The 18,416-nt window shown below is 46.8% G+C and overlaps 2 protein-coding genes and 1 long non-coding RNA gene across 5 annotated transcripts in view; 1 reads left to right on the forward strand and 2 right to left on the reverse strand.

Annotated features, from left to right (window-relative positions):
* Positions 1-18,416, forward strand: part of LOC148221082 (uncharacterized) — a 154,777-nt gene that overhangs the window by 94,218 nt on the left and 42,143 nt on the right. The gene's annotated exons all lie outside the window — the stretch shown is intronic.
* Positions 109-5,759, reverse strand: LOC106858662 (keratin, type I cytoskeletal 19-like). The gene is made up of 8 exons (XM_088179684.1): positions 5,111-5,759; positions 4,939-5,021; positions 4,144-4,300; positions 3,753-3,914; positions 3,351-3,476; positions 2,928-3,154; positions 1,812-2,113; positions 109-418 (listed from the first exon to the last, which is right to left on the reverse strand). Exons 1-8 carry the CDS (start codon positions 5,708-5,710, stop codon positions 393-395), a joined length of 1,683 nt encoding a protein of 560 aa, XP_088035810.1. The 5' UTR covers positions 5,711-5,759; the 3' UTR covers positions 109-392.
* LOC106858668 (keratin, type I cytoskeletal 19-like) lies at positions 12,969-18,249 on the reverse strand. Its single transcript, XM_088179687.1, has 8 exons — positions 17,711-18,249; positions 16,508-16,590; positions 15,833-15,989; positions 15,263-15,424; positions 14,676-14,801; positions 14,278-14,504; positions 13,695-13,813; positions 12,969-13,156 (listed from the first exon to the last, which is right to left on the reverse strand). Exons 1-8 carry the CDS (start codon positions 18,197-18,199, stop codon positions 13,131-13,133), a joined length of 1,389 nt encoding a protein of 462 aa, XP_088035813.1. The 5' UTR covers positions 18,200-18,249; the 3' UTR covers positions 12,969-13,130.

Genomic DNA, 18,416 nt, shown 5'->3' on the forward strand with positions numbered 1-18,416 from the left:
GGGTAATCTGACACTTCATGTGTCTCCAGAGGTAGGGCTTGATATTTGTAACTGATTCAAACAAAAATCTCTGCTAAAGGAACTTGGACCAGACACAGCTTTCTGGTTGCGTCAGAGAGAAGCAAAGATTTATTAGCATTTATTCCACAGAACACCAATCACGGTAGAGATTAACTCAGGTAACAGTGATTCAGAACAGAAACCCAGATGGAAGAAGCAGACAGGACCCCCAGAGAGCTCCGAGGAGCCCCTGGAGTGAGCAGTGTGCAGTCAGTTGGACGAGGGTTCGCTCCTGCTCGTGGCAGGGGATGTTCAGCCATGCTCAGTGGAGTCTTGCTTGGTCCAAAGGCCTCACTGGGAGATCGTGCAGTGGAAGATGCTGGTCTTGCTGATCACTCCTCAGCCTTTCTGAAACTCCCTGTTGAAAGATGGAGGAAAACAATAATTTCTTCAAAGAATTCAGCATTTTTAACCTTATGCTACTTCCTAAGTACCACCTATGCAGCTCTCAGTGCACCAGGGTTGTTCCCAACCTTCTGGAAAGGTCCAGACTGTGTCAGACCTGAGTTTATACAGTGTGTGTACAGATTTAGCAATTAACTACATGGATCTGCTTCTGTTCCAGCCATCAAATCACTTTAAATTTACAGTGGCTGCAGCACACAAACCAAATACAAGTGAACTTAAAATCTGCATTTGTGTGTGTATGGATATTTACAGTAGATTTTTATGAGTTAAAGAGAGATGGCACATAATATACTTTAATCTTGCCTACCAAACATTAATATATGCTGAAGTGTTGCAGGGCAGAGGATGTTTGATCAGAGGAATAAAATTTTGCGGAGGAGTTTGCAGAGCTTATGTAGGATTTTTTTAAAAACCAAAGCACATCTACACCAAATTTTACCAAATAATCTTCCTCATGACACAAAATCCTGAATTCACTGCCTTGTTTTCAGCATCAGGAGTGTCTGTGCAGCGTTCCTAGTGTTTGCACTGATGGCTTCAGGCCTTTTGGGTGAGAGCCAAGTCTCATGTCATGGCTGGCTGTCAGTCTGCAGTGGCAACTGTGTTTGGGACAGAGCCTGACTGAACCTGGTCATTATAAGGAGTAAACTGAAACCTCAAAGCAGGACGATTTTCCGTCTTTTCATAAAAAATCAAAAGTGGAATTGAATCTTTTTAAAAATTACATCTTCCTGCTCATTTTCACCATTTTCAGGCTTTTGTCTGAAGTGCTGCCAGGACCTGGACCCTTACCCCGTCTCATGTGTTTTATGGCTTCAGACACTTCCTCCATGGTTGCTCCTCTCTCCAATGTTTTGTTTCCTTCCAGGCAGAGCTTCATGTTTTCAGCACTTCCTGGAACCAGAGCCAGGAAATCAGATATGGATCGGACCCTTTGGTCACTCTCCATCTTTTGCTGCTTCAGTATTTTGCAGCCAATGCTCCTAATATTTTAAATGTCTGGGGTGTTCCAACTATTCTACCCCGTTTTAACCAACCCCTGCTTAATGCCAGCCACATTTCTAACTTCTGACTTTTCTAGTTCCCTGCATACTTTGGATTTGGCACCATTTTCCTTTTCCCCCTCCATTTCCTCTTTTCACCCATCCTCTGACACAACTCTTCATGCCATCCTTTGTGCTGCTTATGTTGATTTGTCACTAAGAACAAATGTCAGAGTGGTCTTAAAACAAGATCAGGGAAAAAATAGCAAAAATATTTCCAGGATGGAAGTTGTTACATCCTTTCCTGCTATTCAGAGAGAATTGTGAATTACAGGATGTATTTTTAAATTCCATTTTTACCTGGGCTTTCACAAGAGTCGCCAGGCTGGGACTGGGAAGATGAAGAGCGGGAGAGGCAGGATTTACCCCCTCCTCCTCCACCACTGCCACCTCCTCCACCTGAAGTTTTACCACAGGTTCCACCTCCTGTTCTTCCTCCACTCCCTCCTCCTCCACTTTCAGAAGAGGAAGATCTTCCATAGGATCCTCCAGTTTTTCCTCCACTGCTTCCTCCACCTGAGGACCAACAGCTTCCTCCTCCACTACTTCCTCCATGACCTCCTCCTCCTGAAGATCCACCACCAGCTCCTCCCTGTGAAGTGCTGTAAGGGGGAAGGAGTGTGTTATTTCTTTCTTACCTTTCATTTTCCCAAATAATGGCACTTCCTGATGGTACTTAGAGGAAGAAATGGCAAATTACAATTCTAAACACTTTTGTAAAAGTACAGCTTTGCATGCTGCCAGCTAAGATTTACATTCCATGTGAATTCTTGTGCTTATGGTAAATATGTTGATTAATCCCTTACACCAGTTCCTAATACAAATGTTGCTGCTGTCCTCTTTCCCTGATTGCATCGATAGAAAGTTCACAGAATTCACACAATCACTGGTTTGGAAGAGACCTCCAAGATCATCGAGTCCAGCCCATGCCCCAACACCTCACCCAGACCATGGCACCGAGTGCCACATCCAGGCTTTGTTAAACACATCCAGGGATGGTGACTCCACCACCTCCCCAGGCAGACCATTCCAGTGCTTTATCACTCTTTCCATGAAAAACTTTTTCCCAATATCCAACCTAATTTTCCCTTGGCATAGCTTGAGACTGTATCCTCTCGTTCTGTTAGTTAGGAGAAAGAGACCAACCCCACCTGACTACAGCCAACTTTCAGGGAGTTGTAACAGTGATAAAGTCACCCCTGAGTCTCCTTTTCTCCAGGCTGAACAACCCCAGCTCCCTCAGCCATTCCTCACAGGGTTTGTGTTCCCAGCCTCTCACCAGCCTCATTCCCTCCTCTGGACACGCTCAATCATCTCAATGTCCTCCCTCAACTGAGGCCCCAGAACTGGGCACTGCACTCAAGGTGCAGCCCCACCAGTGCTGAGTACAGGAAATTAATTAACTGATGTCTGTACCTAACACCCTGATGCCCCTCCTGCAGCAGGGCCCGGTACTGCTGGATCTCCTGCTCCAGGCGGGTCTTGATGCCCAGGAGCATCTTGTACTCCTCGTTCTGGCTCTCCATCTCACAGCGGATGCTGGCCAGCTCCTCCTCCAAGGGCCCGATCATGCTCTGGATCTGCTGCAGCTGCATGTTATAGCGCCGTTCCGTGTCTTCCAGGTTGGACTGCAGAGAGTCTATCTGCAAAGGAAAAACAAAGTGCAGTGTTTATGGGAATGTGGCAGGATTAGATCATTCTTATGCCCAACATGAGAAAAGTCCCACATGGTGTTGAATGTGCCAAGGATCCTCGCTGGCTGTCACAGCTGACATCCTGGCATTCCAGCAGCTCCTCAGTTCTTTGCATATCAGGGGGTGAGGAGCAGTTGTTACCTACCATGCTGATCTGTGACTGCAGCTCAATTTCCAGGCTCTGGAATTCACGTCTCAGCACAGAGATCTGTTGGTTGCTTGATTCTATTTCCTGGGTACTTGAGTGGACTTGTTGACTCACTTCTTCCATCTGAAAAATTAATGTAGGGAATTGGAGTTTCAGAGTTCTACTTACATGTGTAAACAGGGCAGTTTATCATGGGACCATCTAGAACACAACAATTTGCAGAAGGGCCTCTGGTAGAATGGGGCTGTTAAACTTGCTTGTGTGGCTCTGCCAGAGCAGTTCAAGCCCACGTGATTTACTTCATTTTGACCAAAGGGACTCTACTGATATTTTGTAAAAGCAATGGATGATGTGTCATTCCTCTACAGGAAATTCTTACCAAGAGTTGTCACCATTTACCTTGCTTTCGTACCACTTTTCAACCTCTGCACGGTTTTTCTGAATAATAGCTTCGTATTCTTGCCTCATCTCATTCAGTTTTTTCAGCAGATCCTCTCCTGGAGCAGCGTTTACCTTCACATTCACATCCCCATTGGACTGGGATTGCAGCAGTTTCATTTCCTGCAGAGAAAACCCAGGCCCAAGGGCAATGAACACAAATTTCAACAACATATATATAAACACACACACACATATATATATTTTGGGGGGTCGTGTTGCACTTATTTAGCCTTGACTTTCCAGTCATTGCTTGTTGAGGGGGCTGAGCTCAGCCCCTTGGTCGGTGTTTCAAGCGCGGGGTATCAGCTTCCCACATCTCCAGTGTGCGTTTCAAGGAGCTGGCTCTTACCTCCTCGTGGTTCTTCTTGAGGTCGATGATCTCCTCCTTCAGAGACTCAAACTGCATTTCCAGGTCAGACTTGGTCAGGGTCAGGTTGTCCAGCAAGGGCCGCAGGCTGTTGAGGTCGCCCTCCACATTCTGCCGGAGCCCGGCCTCCATCTCATACCTGCACCAGGGACAGTGCAGAGAGGTCAGCCCTGCTCCTGGCACCTCATCCTCCTCCTCTAAGTGACATTATTGATGGAAAATTCACCTATTCCTATATCAGTCTCTGGTTTTGTGTCTGTACTTTGGAGCACGCAGCATCTCTCAGCCATCGCAATTAGGAAATCATCAGCCAGTACTTAACAATTAATAATATTACTTAATAACATAAAGTTATTCTTTTTACTAAATAAATGTAAAATTTAATATTAATATCAAAGTTTAATATTAAAATGTGTTCTGTGGTCTCTTTCATCATCTCTTCTTACTGCAACTTTGTGCAGATTCCATCTATCTGGTTAACCTGACTTTCCATGACAGAAAATCCCAATTTTTATTTTCTTAAAATTAAAACTTTTTGTAAGTTCTGGCTCTGCAGCCATAGGCAACATTCCCATCAAAGATCACTCTAGGAATACCAAAACATTACTAGTTAGTTAGTTAGTTAGTCACAAATTATTTCAATTGCGCTGCCATGGAAGCAGGAGGAAGCCAAGTCCCTGTGGATTGATATTTGTTTATGGAATGAATATATGAAACTAAGTTCAGGAAAGCAGGAGGAAGGAAGTCAATGCCCATAAAAGAGAAATATATATTTACTTTATTCTAAAGTCTTCTGCAGTCATCTTTGTATTATCCAGGTCCAAAAGTACCTTGTGGGTTTCCACAGCTGCAGCCACAATCTAGAAGAGAAACAACAAATTAGGAAAACATTCCCTGTGAATCTCTCAGGCTGTCAGTGCTTAAATTTCTCTGGCAAAGAACATCCTACCTGTTTTTGAAGTTCTTCAATTTGTCCATAATAGTGGCTGTAGTCCTTTGGGCCAATAGGACCTTGCTTCTGGTACCACTCCCTGATTAACTGTTCAAGCTGAGCATTTTCCTTTTCCAAATTCCTGACTGTCTCCATGTAGGAAGCCAGGCGTTCATTAAGGCTCTGCATGGTCAGCTTCTCATCGTAGGAGAGAATTCCCACATTCCCTCCATAAAAGCCACCACTGCCAAAGCTGCCAGCACTGAAACCAGCACCACCTCCACCAAAGCCTCCTCCATAACCACCCCCAAAGCTGCTCCCTCCTGACCTGAAGCCCGTTCCCATGCTGCTGTGGCCCATTCCCCCTCCATAACCGCCCAGCCTTCCTCCACAGCTGCTGCTGCTCATTCCTCCTCCATAGCTACCACCACCTGCCCCACCACAGCTGCTCCGGGAGCTTCCTCCTCCACAACTGCTGCCAGAAAACCTGCCCCCACCACTTGTCCTGGAAGTGACTGTCCTGGAGGAGACCGAGGAATGCGAGCTGCCCCCTCCACCCCCTCCACCGCTGCTCCCCCGCAGGCAGCTCTTCAGGGGCTGCTTGGAGCCACAGCTCATAGTGGCAGCAGCAAATAACTCAGGTGAAAAGTCAAAGCTGGTCTTACAGTTGTTCTGGAATCATAGCTCCAAGTTCCAGCCAGCCTCCTCTGCATTTATACCTGAGATGGTGGGTGTCACCGTGGAAGGGAGTACCCGCTTTCCATGTGTGGTTGCAAGCACTAATTTGCTAAAGGGAGATGCTTGGCAGTGGCAGGAAGCTTAACCCTTCCTCTAAGTGTTTGTGACCATTTGTTTATTAACACAAAACGTGTAATTTCTGTTGGGTGGCTCTGAATTAGGGAGATCTCTATTGAGATCTAGTGCATGGCTTACAGTCACCCAAAACAAACTCATCCCACTCACCTCGTCCTGGTCTCAGCCCTCTCACCACAACAACACAGTCAGGACAGCAATGGATGTTCCTATCTCTCTTCTGATGCTCAGATATTTGTCAAGGAATTCTGGCTGATTTTTTTATAGCCAACTTATATTTTCATAGGTTTATTGTTGTGCTATGATGTATGCTCCTTACTTGCCATCCTTTCTATTTTTATGCCTTTGGAAAGCCTACTGAAACATGCATGTTGTAGGTACACAGAACCACTCTGACTTCTTTGTAATATCTCATAAAAACTCAGTGAATAATGGCAAATACCACGTGGCAGCAATTATTTCAATCACACCTCTATAATTGGGTTTTATAAATAACCAATTAATTATGAGAAATGTATCACAACAACTGCAGAACTGCTCTGTGTCAGGCTGAGGGAAGGAAGTGTGGCAGGTTGTTGCAGGGAAAAACCCTTCACGTGCCTGAACAAAATGCAGGTACAGGATGGTTGAGAGACCTGGGAAAGCTTTGAGGCTTGGGGCTGGTCTCTCCTGACATGGCTGGGAGTGTCATTGTTCATGTTCCTGAAGGGGATTCAGAATTTTTTCAGGATGTTTTCCCTTTGCAGCACAAATTCAATACTTGGAGGAGAAAGGTAAAGTTCCTGGTTTGGGGATTAAGTCAATAAACTACATCAAAACAGTATTTTCCCTTCAGATTTGTTTTCCATTCCCAGACACAGCATGACCAAAAGTAGGAAATATTTGCTATCTTCCATTTTCTTCTTTTAAGATTGTATCTTTGCCCAGTGCAGTGGATAGTTCAGTGCACATCTGCCCTGTGAGCCCTCAGAGCACCCTGAGCCTCAGACTGTGACATTTCTCCCCTGGGTACCTCTCATCCCTTTTCTCCTGCCCAGATTTGATCCTTAGCAAATCCCAGTCTGTTACCTTGTAGGTGGAACTCGTGTGATAGCCAATTTCCTGTACTGATTTGGGGTATTACTGTTTTCTCACTCAGCCTTTGTGGTGGTGGTTGTTGCTAATTAAGTTTTGTTTGTTACGGCAACTGTTTGTGGAAACAGCTTTTGGTGGAGGCCCCTCCCAGCACACCCTGGCCCACGCAGGGGACATGGGACGTGCCTCACCTTCCACCTGCTTCTCCACTTGGTCTCAGAAACATCCCAGGGAGCAAGGCTCCCCTGCCTTGTAGAAATTTAAATGGTTCACCACAACACTCAGTGGAGTGTGAGGGATCATTTTCTCCAGTGAGAGATCCTTTTCTCCCATACCACATGAAATTCTCTTCTATACTTTCAGCTACTTTTGCTCAAGAAGAAGCAGGGTTATGTCCCATTTAACTGTTGCTTTGACACCCCTAATACAGAGACATGGGAACAAATCAATGTTGTTCTGTATAATTCTACAGAAATGTTTTGTTGTTTTTTTTTTTTCCTGAAGACGTGTTTATTACATCTTCTCTATCAGTCATTCCTGTTAGGAAGACAATCTTCCTGTCTTCCCTCAACAAAAGAACATATTTCGATGGTTTGAATATCAGTGAGGATGCTTGTGTGCAATTTCATAGCTTCATTTTTAATACATGAAAGGAAGATTTAGTGCCATTTTTCCCCTAGAACTTTTGTAGGTAATGTACTTTAAGAGTGAAACTCAGTTCCTTAAAACTGAAGAAGCCTGACAGATTCTTTATGTCTGGAAATCCTGGCCAGGATCAGAGATAGAAGTTATGGAACAAATGGTTCCTGAAAGGAATGTTTTGTTTCAGAGCTGCTGGAAGGTGGAAGCTGCTTTATGAGGTGGTGATTTTCTCTGCAGTTCTGTCTCACAGCATTGTCCAGGCCCTCGAAACACTGAGCTTCCTGGGTGGTCTTAGATAATGTCTCCAGAAAAATCCAGAGATGCTGCTGAAGTGCAGCTGGAGGGCTGGGAAACCACATAAAAGTGATTGTAATAAACTCCAGGAGCTGGAAGGATCCCCAGTGGTACCTGTGAAACGGGGCAGTGAAATGTTACAGAATCTGGGACTGGTGCTGCTCACCGCAGCAGAGCCAAAAACCGGGCAGAGCCAAACTGGGATGGGGATTTGGGGGGTGTGGAGGAGGAGGAGGAGGAAGAGGAGGAGGAGGCAGGCAGCTCTGTAGTTGTTTGCAATGAGGCCTCTCCCTTTTCCTGTGATGAAACTGTTACGAGCTCCTGCCCAAAGAGGAGGATGGACTATTTAAGCCTGGCTCACCCAGAGCTGGCAGGAATTGTCCCAGGATGGGCAGGAATTCACTCAGCATTTCAATGGCAGCGTTCCGTGTGCTCTGCACATCCCAGGTGTGAATGGAGCTCTTTTCCTTTGGGAGTGTGGCAGCAGGAAGGGGCTGAGACAAAGTTCACCCTGGGGGTGTGGGTGAGCACACCCAGCTCCTCTCAGCCCCCAGGACCACCTTTCCCAGCTCCACATCCACACCCTCCCCACACTGCTGTGTTTGGGAGAAACCACCGAGGCTGCTGAGCACATTTGTGGGGTCACAACTGGACCCTTTTTGGTGCTTCACTGGGATCTTTTTCTATCCTTCCTGCTTCTGGTCAGGTCTTGTTGGAAAACTCAATTCTTGTATGTTGCTACACAGAGAAAAACTATGAAATATTTACCTGGGGAATATGACTCATTGTCATAATTATATGTTATAAAACAACTCCCATTATATGCTCATCAGGCAGTTTTATTAACACCAGATAATCCCATAGGATTTCTCCATAGTCGAAAAGAAAGCCAGGCCATGCAGTGTGACTGTGTTGGAGGGTGAACATCGTTCATGTTTGTACTCTGCTCTTCATTCCAGTGAGCTTCAGCTGCCTGACACTTAGCATGAAGCTGTTCTCTTCTCCATTAAAATTGAAATGATGAGGATCTTTTTCTTATCCAATAAAAAGCTAGATGTTTGAAAATGGAAAAATCTGATTTAGATCAGTTGAAACCTATCATGTTTATTGTTTTAATAGTGGATTAACTGAGAATTCTAAGCAAAAAGTAATTCCTACCCAACAATTCATAATTGTTCACTCTGTCATGAGCACACAATTGTTTGGAATCTTTTGTCCCCCTCACTAACAGCTGTGGGTGCCTGGCAGCAGTTCCATCCAGAAATATTCGAGGTTGCTGTCAGTTCCAACAATTTCCAGTGAAAAGTGTAATTTCCTGTAAATGCATTTTTGTAGTTAGAAATAATTCTGTCAGAAGATGGTGCCTCATTCTTCTCCAGACATGGGGCTCCTAACCAGTGTGCTTGGATTTGTTCCCACAACCCAAAACACACAGTATTGTTTTAGATCTCAGTGATATTCTGTGAAAATCATCTGCAAGCGGTGGCCTTGGCAACGCTGGGTGAATGGCTGGACTCGAGGATCTTAGAGGGATTTTTCAACCTAAATGATTCTGTGATTCCCTTATGCCAAAAACTATTTTGGCTTTTTTTAAGTGAAGGGTTTTAAAATACCTGTTTTGAAGTGAGAAAGTCCCCGCCTCTCCTGAACTATTCTGCAAGACAGGGTGTAATCTTGGTGTCCACCCACACCCCGAGGTGTGTGGTCACAGGGAATATCCCTGGAATCTGTCCCTCTTGTGTCCAGTGGTCCTAATGCAGCACATTCACCACTGGTCAGTTAAAGCTGGACTTTGCATGGACAGTGACCTGCTGCCCTCCAGGGAAGAGTAATCAGGAGTGTCCAGTCCAGCAAACATCCCTCCTTTAGGAAAAGCAGAATTCCTGCCCACATGCTGCCTGATCTGTTACTCATTCGCTATTGCAGAGCCGAGTAGTGATGAAACATTAAAGAGCAACTTCAAAAGCTCCACCACCCAACAGAGCGATGGTGGCTGTGATAGGAGCAGTAATTAGGTGAGTCAGAGCAGTAGGAGACTTTCAGAGCACAAACCCTTTGGTTTGGAACTGCTTCATTGTGGGTCTAAACAGCCCCTGGCCCCGCTGAGTCTCTGAGGTCTCAGCTGCTGCTCCATCGGCAAGACCCTCGTTAGCAAAGGGTCATTACAGCACATTTACAACCCTTGAGGAGAACCTGGCTTTCACTGTGCTCCCACCTAACAACACAACGCAAAATACTCCAGTGCCGTTTGGAAAACAAACAGGTATTAGCAAACTGGGGAGGGAGTTTCAGTCTGGAGCCCGTCCCACGCACCCCACACGGGAGAACACCTGAGGAGGCAGGGGGACACCTGCACCATCCCTGAAGAATGAACATGAAGAATGAAGAATGGAGAATGAACGCAGAAACCGGTCACATCAACTTCACTACGAGTGTGACCATCAAATCATCAAATACCGGCCGAGCTGGAGCAGGGCTGGTGCATATATATATATATATATATATATATATATATATATATATATATACACACACACACATATATATATATATATATATGTGTGTGTGTGTGTGTGTATAGCAGGGCTGGCAGCGCATTCCGTGCTCTGCGGCACTGGGATGTACTGGGATGTCCCCAGCACATCCCGCAGACGCCACCTCCCCCGGCTGGCTCTGCTGGGAGGGGATGATGAGCCAAGCTCCCAGCGCTGGCTTTGCCTCTCGCCTCTGCCTTTGGCAGCTCAGTGGGAGCCGAGTGCCCTCTAGAGAGCACCTGCAGCCCAGGGCCGGGGATCATTCATTCATTCATTCATCCTGCATCCCCAAATCATCTCCAAATATCCCATGTGGTGAAAGGTAAAACGTGTCAGGATCCCTCGGCATGGTGGGCGCAGGGCTCAGTGGCACAGAGGGAGCACTGCCCACCCCACTGCAGGTCAGGGGGGCTGGACAGGGCTGAAATTGCTGCAGATTGTGGATCAACGCATTTTTATAAAATTTTAATCACATATTATTGTACCTATTGTTGGATAGGCTAACAGCAAATACTTCCACTTAGCCACAGTCAGGATTGGCTCTCCACTCTCTGGGTCTCTTAGGAAAATGTAAACTCGGCTTTAAGCAGAGTCTCAGACCTTGGTCTCAGGTAACACAGTGTTTGCAAAACCTGGGGCAGAGCAGGGACCACACAGCCCGGGGACAGGACAGGGCTCGGGACCAGGACACTGCCAGGTCAGAGTTTCCTTTGGATCTGCCAGCTGGGAACAGCTGACACCTGAGAGAGAGGGAGAGCCAGGATTTCCCAGGCACGTCCTCCATTTCCTTGTTCTTCAGCACAAGAAGCATTTGCACGCCAGTCAGAATTACTAATTATTCCAGCTGCTCTTAAAATGTTATGTGACTTTAAATACAGAAATACAGTGCTAATGGCAAACCTCTGCTTCAGACTCAGTCCAAACTGGCCAGTTTTTAGATTGGCCAGTTTTGCCCTGTGTTCTCAGGCATATTCAATGTCTCTGTCCTCTGGGGAAAACAAAATAAAATAAAACCAACCCAGTATAGGTATTTTAATTTTTTATTTCCTCTGGGAAAAACAATCAAACCCAACCCAGTGTAAATATTTTCACAGGTGCTTTAGTTTGCTATTTCATTCTGTGGCATAAGAGGGGCAGTGCCGATGGAGCAGAAGGTGAAAAGTCAAATGCCAATTTCCCAGGATTTTAGTTTCGATGAGCATCTGCCTCTCGCTCACGGAGGATCTGATTCACGCTCTTCTGCTGGGAGGAGCGAGCAGCAGCGCCGGGGCTTTGTTCAAGAATTTGGGCAGCTGCAGGGAGAAATTCGAGTCCGGGAAGAGCAGGAGGAGATCCTGGCCCGGCCGCACAATGTGCAGTGCTGCCGGCAGGAGCCCTCGGTGCCTCCGCGCTGTGGGATGAGCATCTCTGGTCCCGGTGCGTCCCCGCCGCCTCCCGGCCGCCAGGGATCACTCTTGTCCCTTCTCCGCTTCCTCACACCCAAAATTCCTCCCTCTCTTTGCCCCTTCCCGGCTCCCGGCTTATCGCAGCGCAGGAACCGGCCAGAGCAGACGCAGAAATGCTCTTTTGTACGCGTGTGGTACAGTCAGGAGCGGAACTTGGGAAAATCAATTTGCCTTTATGTTTCAAATGGTTTTTAATTTCTCAGCAAAGGAGTCTAAAATATTTGACACGTGTTTAGGTGTGAGAAATCTTTGTACCGTGTCACATAAGGTACAAAAACAGTTTCCAGGACATCAGCTCTTTCTGTCCTGAGGGTGTCTCTGCACAGCTATGGATGTCCAGCTACCCCTTGGCTGTCTGAAGAGCAGAGGAGGTTGCTGAGAACATCTGCCATCTCAGCAGCTCCTGCTCTGCTGACAGGCACCCCCGAGAAGGGGCACTGTCCCTGCAGGTCCCCCTCCCCGGACAGGGGTTTGACACAGAGGAGATGGATCTGCTCTGCCGAGGGGCAGCACTCGGACACTGCACAAGTCCGGGAGACAGGCAGGGCCAGGACACGCCTGCTGAGACGTGTGACACACATCATGCTCCCCAGCAGCAGCACATCTCCCAGTTTAACACCTGACACATCTGGAGAACAGCTGGAGATGTGCACTAGAGATGGCTGTTCAGGTGGTACCTGTGTGTGGATACACACCTGCCTGAGCCTTGGAAATTTCTGTCACTGTTCTTTCACTAATGAACTCCAGCTCTGCTGGCCTGTCTGACTCCTCCTGTGCCACACAGGAATGGGCAACCACTGCCTCAGGCTGTGAAACAGGGAGGAGCTGGACAGGACCTGCCAGGTCAGCAAGGCCACTCTCTCCTGCTGGCAAAGCAGCTTTGTTCCCAGTGCAGGATGATCCTGACTGGTTTAGGTGCCCCTTGTTCTTGGATCAGCACCTGGTGTTGGAAAGGAACTCAGTTTCAGACACAGGTTCTTGATTGCATCAGGCAGAAGCAAAGTTTTATTAGAGACATTTTTCACCAGCAGGTACATAAGTGACCTGACTAACTCAGGTAACTTCTAGAGGTTACAGCATTGCAGAACAGAAGAGCAGAGCAGAGGAGGTGGCTCCTGACACCCCCTTTAGCTACGTGGCCAAGCATCACCGATTTACTTCTACTTTCTCTGCACAGAGGGTGCAGTGAACACGGACTCTCTTGGGTTTCCCTTTCACCTTCCAGTCTGTTTCTCCTTAATCACAAATTCTCCTGCAGGTCACTGGAGAGAAAACACAGCAGTGTTATTTGATTGGAGCACAAGTAAAACCCTTCACATAACAGAAATTTGATCTTGGTGGTGCCCTTGTTTCTGGAATGCTCTGTTAAGCTGGTGCAGCTGGCAGCAACCCAGGAAGCTCCAGAAATTCCCTAAAGAATTTCCTTTAATGGGAATTTTCACTGGTAAAGTTATAGGTTTACTTTTCTTTTCACTCTTTCCAGACTCCTTTGCTAAGCTCTGGCTGTTGTCTTCTTCATTTCTTCTTCTAGATTTTCCAGTCAAATTTATTTCCCTGGCCTTCACCTCTGCATTCTACTGCTCCTTTTTGTCTCCCATTTGCTTCCTCCGTCCCCTGTTCAGTACAAGCTCTTTTTAAACCCATTTCTCAGTGACACCACTACTGTAACAGATCCCCCCTGTAGCACAGTGACTCTGAGAGGATGCCTATGACATGTCCTAGGAATGTGCTGTCTCCTGGCCTTAGTGCACAAGGAAATGAACAAATCCAGTTTTCCTTTTGTGAAAACACAGCCCTTACCTTGTATGTCTCCAGTCTTGCAGGGTGGGACCTGGGGCTGGCAGTGGGCAGCTGAAGTTGTTGTGTAGGTGTGGCTTGTCCTAATGACCCCTCCACCAGTTCCAATTCCTCCTCCGTGACTAGTAGGATAAATTTGGTGAGAGAAATAGGGAATTTTAGAACTTTACATGTCACTGCTGACTTACTACATGACACAAAGTCTCAACTATGGCCTTTATGGGTGTTACAGTATTTTACATTTTCTTTCCTTTTCAGAGTTGCTTTGCATTTGTGCTCCCCCTTGGCATGGACAGTTCTCACCCATCTCACTATAAAAAGGAGACTGTCACCAATGCTGACGTAATGCCAGGAGTGACAGTGTTGTCATCAGCAGTTAATAGATTTGGTGTTCTTCTTTACAGATCCTGAGGACTGACATTTAATTCTGATTGAAATGTTCATCACAAGGAAGTTGTTCATGAGGCAACTTTTTCATCTCAGAGAAAGCCTTAAGAAGGACTGAAGATCAGGTTGGATACCTAGTCTGTGATACAGATCCTTGACATTTTCATTTATTCTCTAGTGGATCTAGAGAGGTACTTACATGAGGTCCTGCTGTCCTCCTTCCAACAAGCACCGGTAGGTCTGGATCTCCTGCTCCAGGCGGCACTTGACGTCCAGTAAAGTCTTGTACTCTTGGTTCTGGCACTCTATTTCTGCTCTTATTTCAGCCAACTGCTGCTCCACACACGTGATCTGGTTCTGTAGATCACCGAGGAGGGTGTTGTACTGGCACTCAGTTTCAGCCAGAGATGATTCCAAGTTATTTCTCTGATAAGACAAGCAAAAAAAAAAAAAAAAAAACAAACAATAATTTAAGCATCACGCTCCAATCCAAGAATGAACAAGCCATTCACCACCATTGTGCTGGTTGGTTCTAGCTGTTCATTCTAAGAAACCCAGCAGTGACCACATGGAGCTGTGAGTCAGCTCCTCACCCACCTGGCTGAGCTGAGCTTGGAGATCGATTTCCAGGGTTTGCAATTGGCGTCTCAGTTCAGTCACCTGGTTGTTGCACGTCTCCACCTCCTGACCACTTGTAATAACCTCCCGATTCACCTCCTCAATCTGAAATCACCAATCCAGGATAAAGAGCTTCAGGGGATATCTGAATGTGCTGGGCTTGCTTTTACAGGAGCAGAACATGGTGAGTGTTCAGCAAAGGGAAACAGGGAGCAGAGCAGGTTGTCTGTGCACGGGGGAGCCCTACCGGCTCCCCTACTTGTTCATTTTACAAATCCTATTAACCTCGTGGCTATTAAATCTCTTTAATCCAAATGTGGAATATCTCTGTTCCAGCAACACACCACAAGGCCTTGTGGCAAATGCTGCTATTCCAGATGGGACATAACAAACTGGTCAGACAGGCCTGTGGCTCCTGTGGAACACTGGGTATAATGGGTGCTGCTCTCGGGCTTCACTGGGAAGGAAGAATTGCTTATTTCAAAGACTATGTCTGGTCTCTGAAAGGCTCCTGGGCCCAGGGCTGTGTGTGTCAGTCTGGTTTGCAGCACAAGTGTGTCACTTACCTTGCACTCGTACCAATCCTCGACTTCCTTGCGGTTGCGCGCTATCAGTGTTTCATACTGGCATCTCAAATCCTCCAAGATTTGCCTGAGATCCGGTCCCGGGCAGGCATTGACCTCCACACTCACATCTCCAGTTGATTGTTTCCTCAGGCAACTCATCTCCTGGAAATAAATCCCAGATCAGATCATATTGCCTTTTGAAAGGCAGCACAGAAGAGCAAACCTCAGTGGCCAAGAATTGCCCTCCCTGTGAGACTTTCCTCTCTGCTGTGGCTGTGAAAGGCACTGGAGGATGATGCAAGTGTTTTCCCAATTAATCTGTTGGCTAATTTCTTTCTTCATCCACTGGAGCCAGCAGCAGCTTTCCCTCCTCTGGCACTCCCAGTGTGAGCACAGCCCCAGGAGCAGCACTGCCCCTGCCAAAGCTCCCTTCCCTTCTGAGGCAGAGTGGTCTGAGCCCCGGAAAGTTTGGTGAGAACGCTGTGGCCTGAAAGTCAAATCTTGGCCTGAAATCTTTTAAATTCTGAGCACAGTTTTCTGCCAGGGCCATAGGGTCTGGGCAGGACCTACCTCCTCATGGTTCTTCTTCAGGCAGCAGAGCTCCTCCCGCAGCGACTCCAGCTGTGCCTCCAGGTCAGACCTGCACAGCGTCAGCTGGTCCAGCACCTGCCGCAGCCCGTTGATGTCGGCCTCCACGCTCTGGCGCAGCGCCAGCTCCGTCTCGTACCTGGGTCGTGTCAGAAAGCACAGATTCAGAATGGGCACATCCCACATGAGTTCTTTTCGTGCCAGGATCTCCTTCCCCAGCTCCATGCTTTGACCTGCATTTTGCTGTCCAAGGTGAACGCACCATGCCTTGGATTTCTGCACAGCTTCATGTCTGTTATGTGAAAGCTTTTCTTGCTCATGTTTTTTTCCCTGCTCCTGCTCGCTGTATATTTGGTATCACTTATTCAGCTGCATTTCTGCTTTGTTGATCCCATCTGCACTGGGCTGGGGTGAAAATGGGCCACTCCCTGAGGTGCCCGTCCCCAGCCTCACCACAAACGCTGTGGCTAAATGTTTTACACAAGAACATTAATTAAGGGAGGGCTGGTGACCAGGAGCAAAATGCCTTTCATCATCCTGCCCTGCCGCAGTGGTGTGAGGAGACGTGTCTGGAGCCTCTGTAATTAGTGCTCTGAGCCTCCCAGGGAGGTGGGAAGGAGCAGGGGGGAGGCAGCAGGTTCATAGAGGGGCACTCACTTCACACGGAAGTCGTCAGCAGCCATCCTGCTGTTATCAATGTCCAGGATGATCTTGTTGTTATCAATGGTTGCGCAGACAATCTGGAAAACAGCAAACCATGAGAGATGTCTCCTCTCTCCTGTTGTACTCTATAGGTCTTTCTGCCTTGCAATTAGTAACTCTTCACATTTCCCTTTTTCTGTTCCCTTCTTACATAAGTAACCTTGTCCCTTTAGCAGAGCAGTTGAAGGAGGTGGCTTTGGCTCCTTTACTCACAAAAGAAAGGAGATCAACACACAGAGCTGGGAATTAAAGAGTTGTAGGATGGGATTTTCCAGTTTCAAGATCTGAAGACAAGTTCCAAAGATGCTTCAAAAAATAAACCTAAAGAACCTTCCTTATGATTCTAAATCTCAACTAACATTCAAGCTGGCATGTTCTGGGCTTCAGACTTAAGGATCTTCAGGGAACATGGTGGGAAGGTATCTTTAAGCCTTAGGATTAGCCATAACTTTTATTGCAGACTTATTAATATCAGGCTGTTTGTGTCACTGTGACAATCAGTTTCAATTCTCAGCTTTTCTCACCAAGAGATTTATAATGTTTCATTTGATAAAGCATCCAAAGTGTATGTTTTTGATTGTCCCATAGTTTGCTTTGCTCTTCCTTCGCAGATGACACCACTACATTTCCTCAGAGTACATTGGTAATATTACATTTACAATTGTATAGTCAAATACAATGTACCAAAGCATCCTTTTCCTCTTTCAGAGCGTTCTCCCAGCCATACCACCTTGCAGCACTCATCCTTGATATGCCCCCACATTCAGAAATGTCATAGGGGAATTTGCCAAAATTTATGTTTGAAAAGACATTCACAAGCATCAAAGTTCTCTCCAACAGCTGTAGTAGGTTCTAAACACAAATTCATGAATAAGCTTTCAAAAAGGTAGGAAAAACCCAGAAATTCAGCAGTAAGCTTTCTAAAGAGGACAAACAACCCAGAAATTCAGCAGTAAGGTTTCCAAAGAGGACGAACAACCTAGAAATTCAGCAGTAAGGTTTCTAAAGGGGAGGAACAACCCAGAAATTCATCAGTAAGCTTTCTAAAGGGGAGGAACAACCCAGAAATTCAGCAGTAAGCTTTCTAAAGGGGAGGAACAACCCAGAAATTCAGCAGTAAGGTTTCTAAAGTGGTGGAACAACCCGAGGGGGGATTACCTGGTTCTGGAGATCTTCAATCTCTTTGTAGTAGCAGCTGTAGTCGCGGGGCTCACAGGAGAGGCCCTGTGTTGCGTACCACTCTCTGATCCTGCACTCCAGCTCAGCATTCTCCTTCTCCAAGCACTTCACCTTGTCCAGGTAGGAAGCCAGGCGGTCATTGAGGTTTTGCATGGTGACCTTCTCATCGCAGGATGAAAGCAAGCAGTCTCCACCAAGACCCCCAACAACCACACCACCTCCGAGGCCAAACCCGAGGCCATTGCCATAGCAGTTGCCACCTCCATAGCTCCCACCAGCCAAGCTACCAACACTCAGTCCCCCTCCATAATTCACTCCACCGCAGTAACTCCTTCCAGAAAAACCTCTGCCACTGCCTATGCCAAAGGAAGAAATCCGTGCTCCACCACCACCACCAATGATACAGCTGCCACCGCTGCTCCTGCCTTTGCTAGACACAGTAATAGTCTCCTTAATGTTGCAACTCATGGCGACAGCGGTTGGAAATGCAAGCAGAAGCCCAAAGCAAGATGCACAGCTTGATACGAAATCAGACTGCAAGCTGTCCGTGGCCGCCGATCCCTATTTATACCTTCCACAGTGGGTGTCACCACTGCTTCTTCTTCCCATAAGGCTGGCTACTCCAGCCATTGGTGCCAAGAATAATTTCTCAAAGGGAAGTTTCCTTTCAAGAAGCCTGGTAGAC

Source organism: Sturnus vulgaris, chromosome 27 (assembly GCF_052056855.1).
Source record: "Sturnus vulgaris isolate bStuVul1 chromosome 27, bStuVul1.hap1, whole genome shotgun sequence".
In the NCBI taxonomy this organism is placed as follows: Eukaryota; Metazoa; Chordata; class Aves; order Passeriformes; family Sturnidae; genus Sturnus; species Sturnus vulgaris.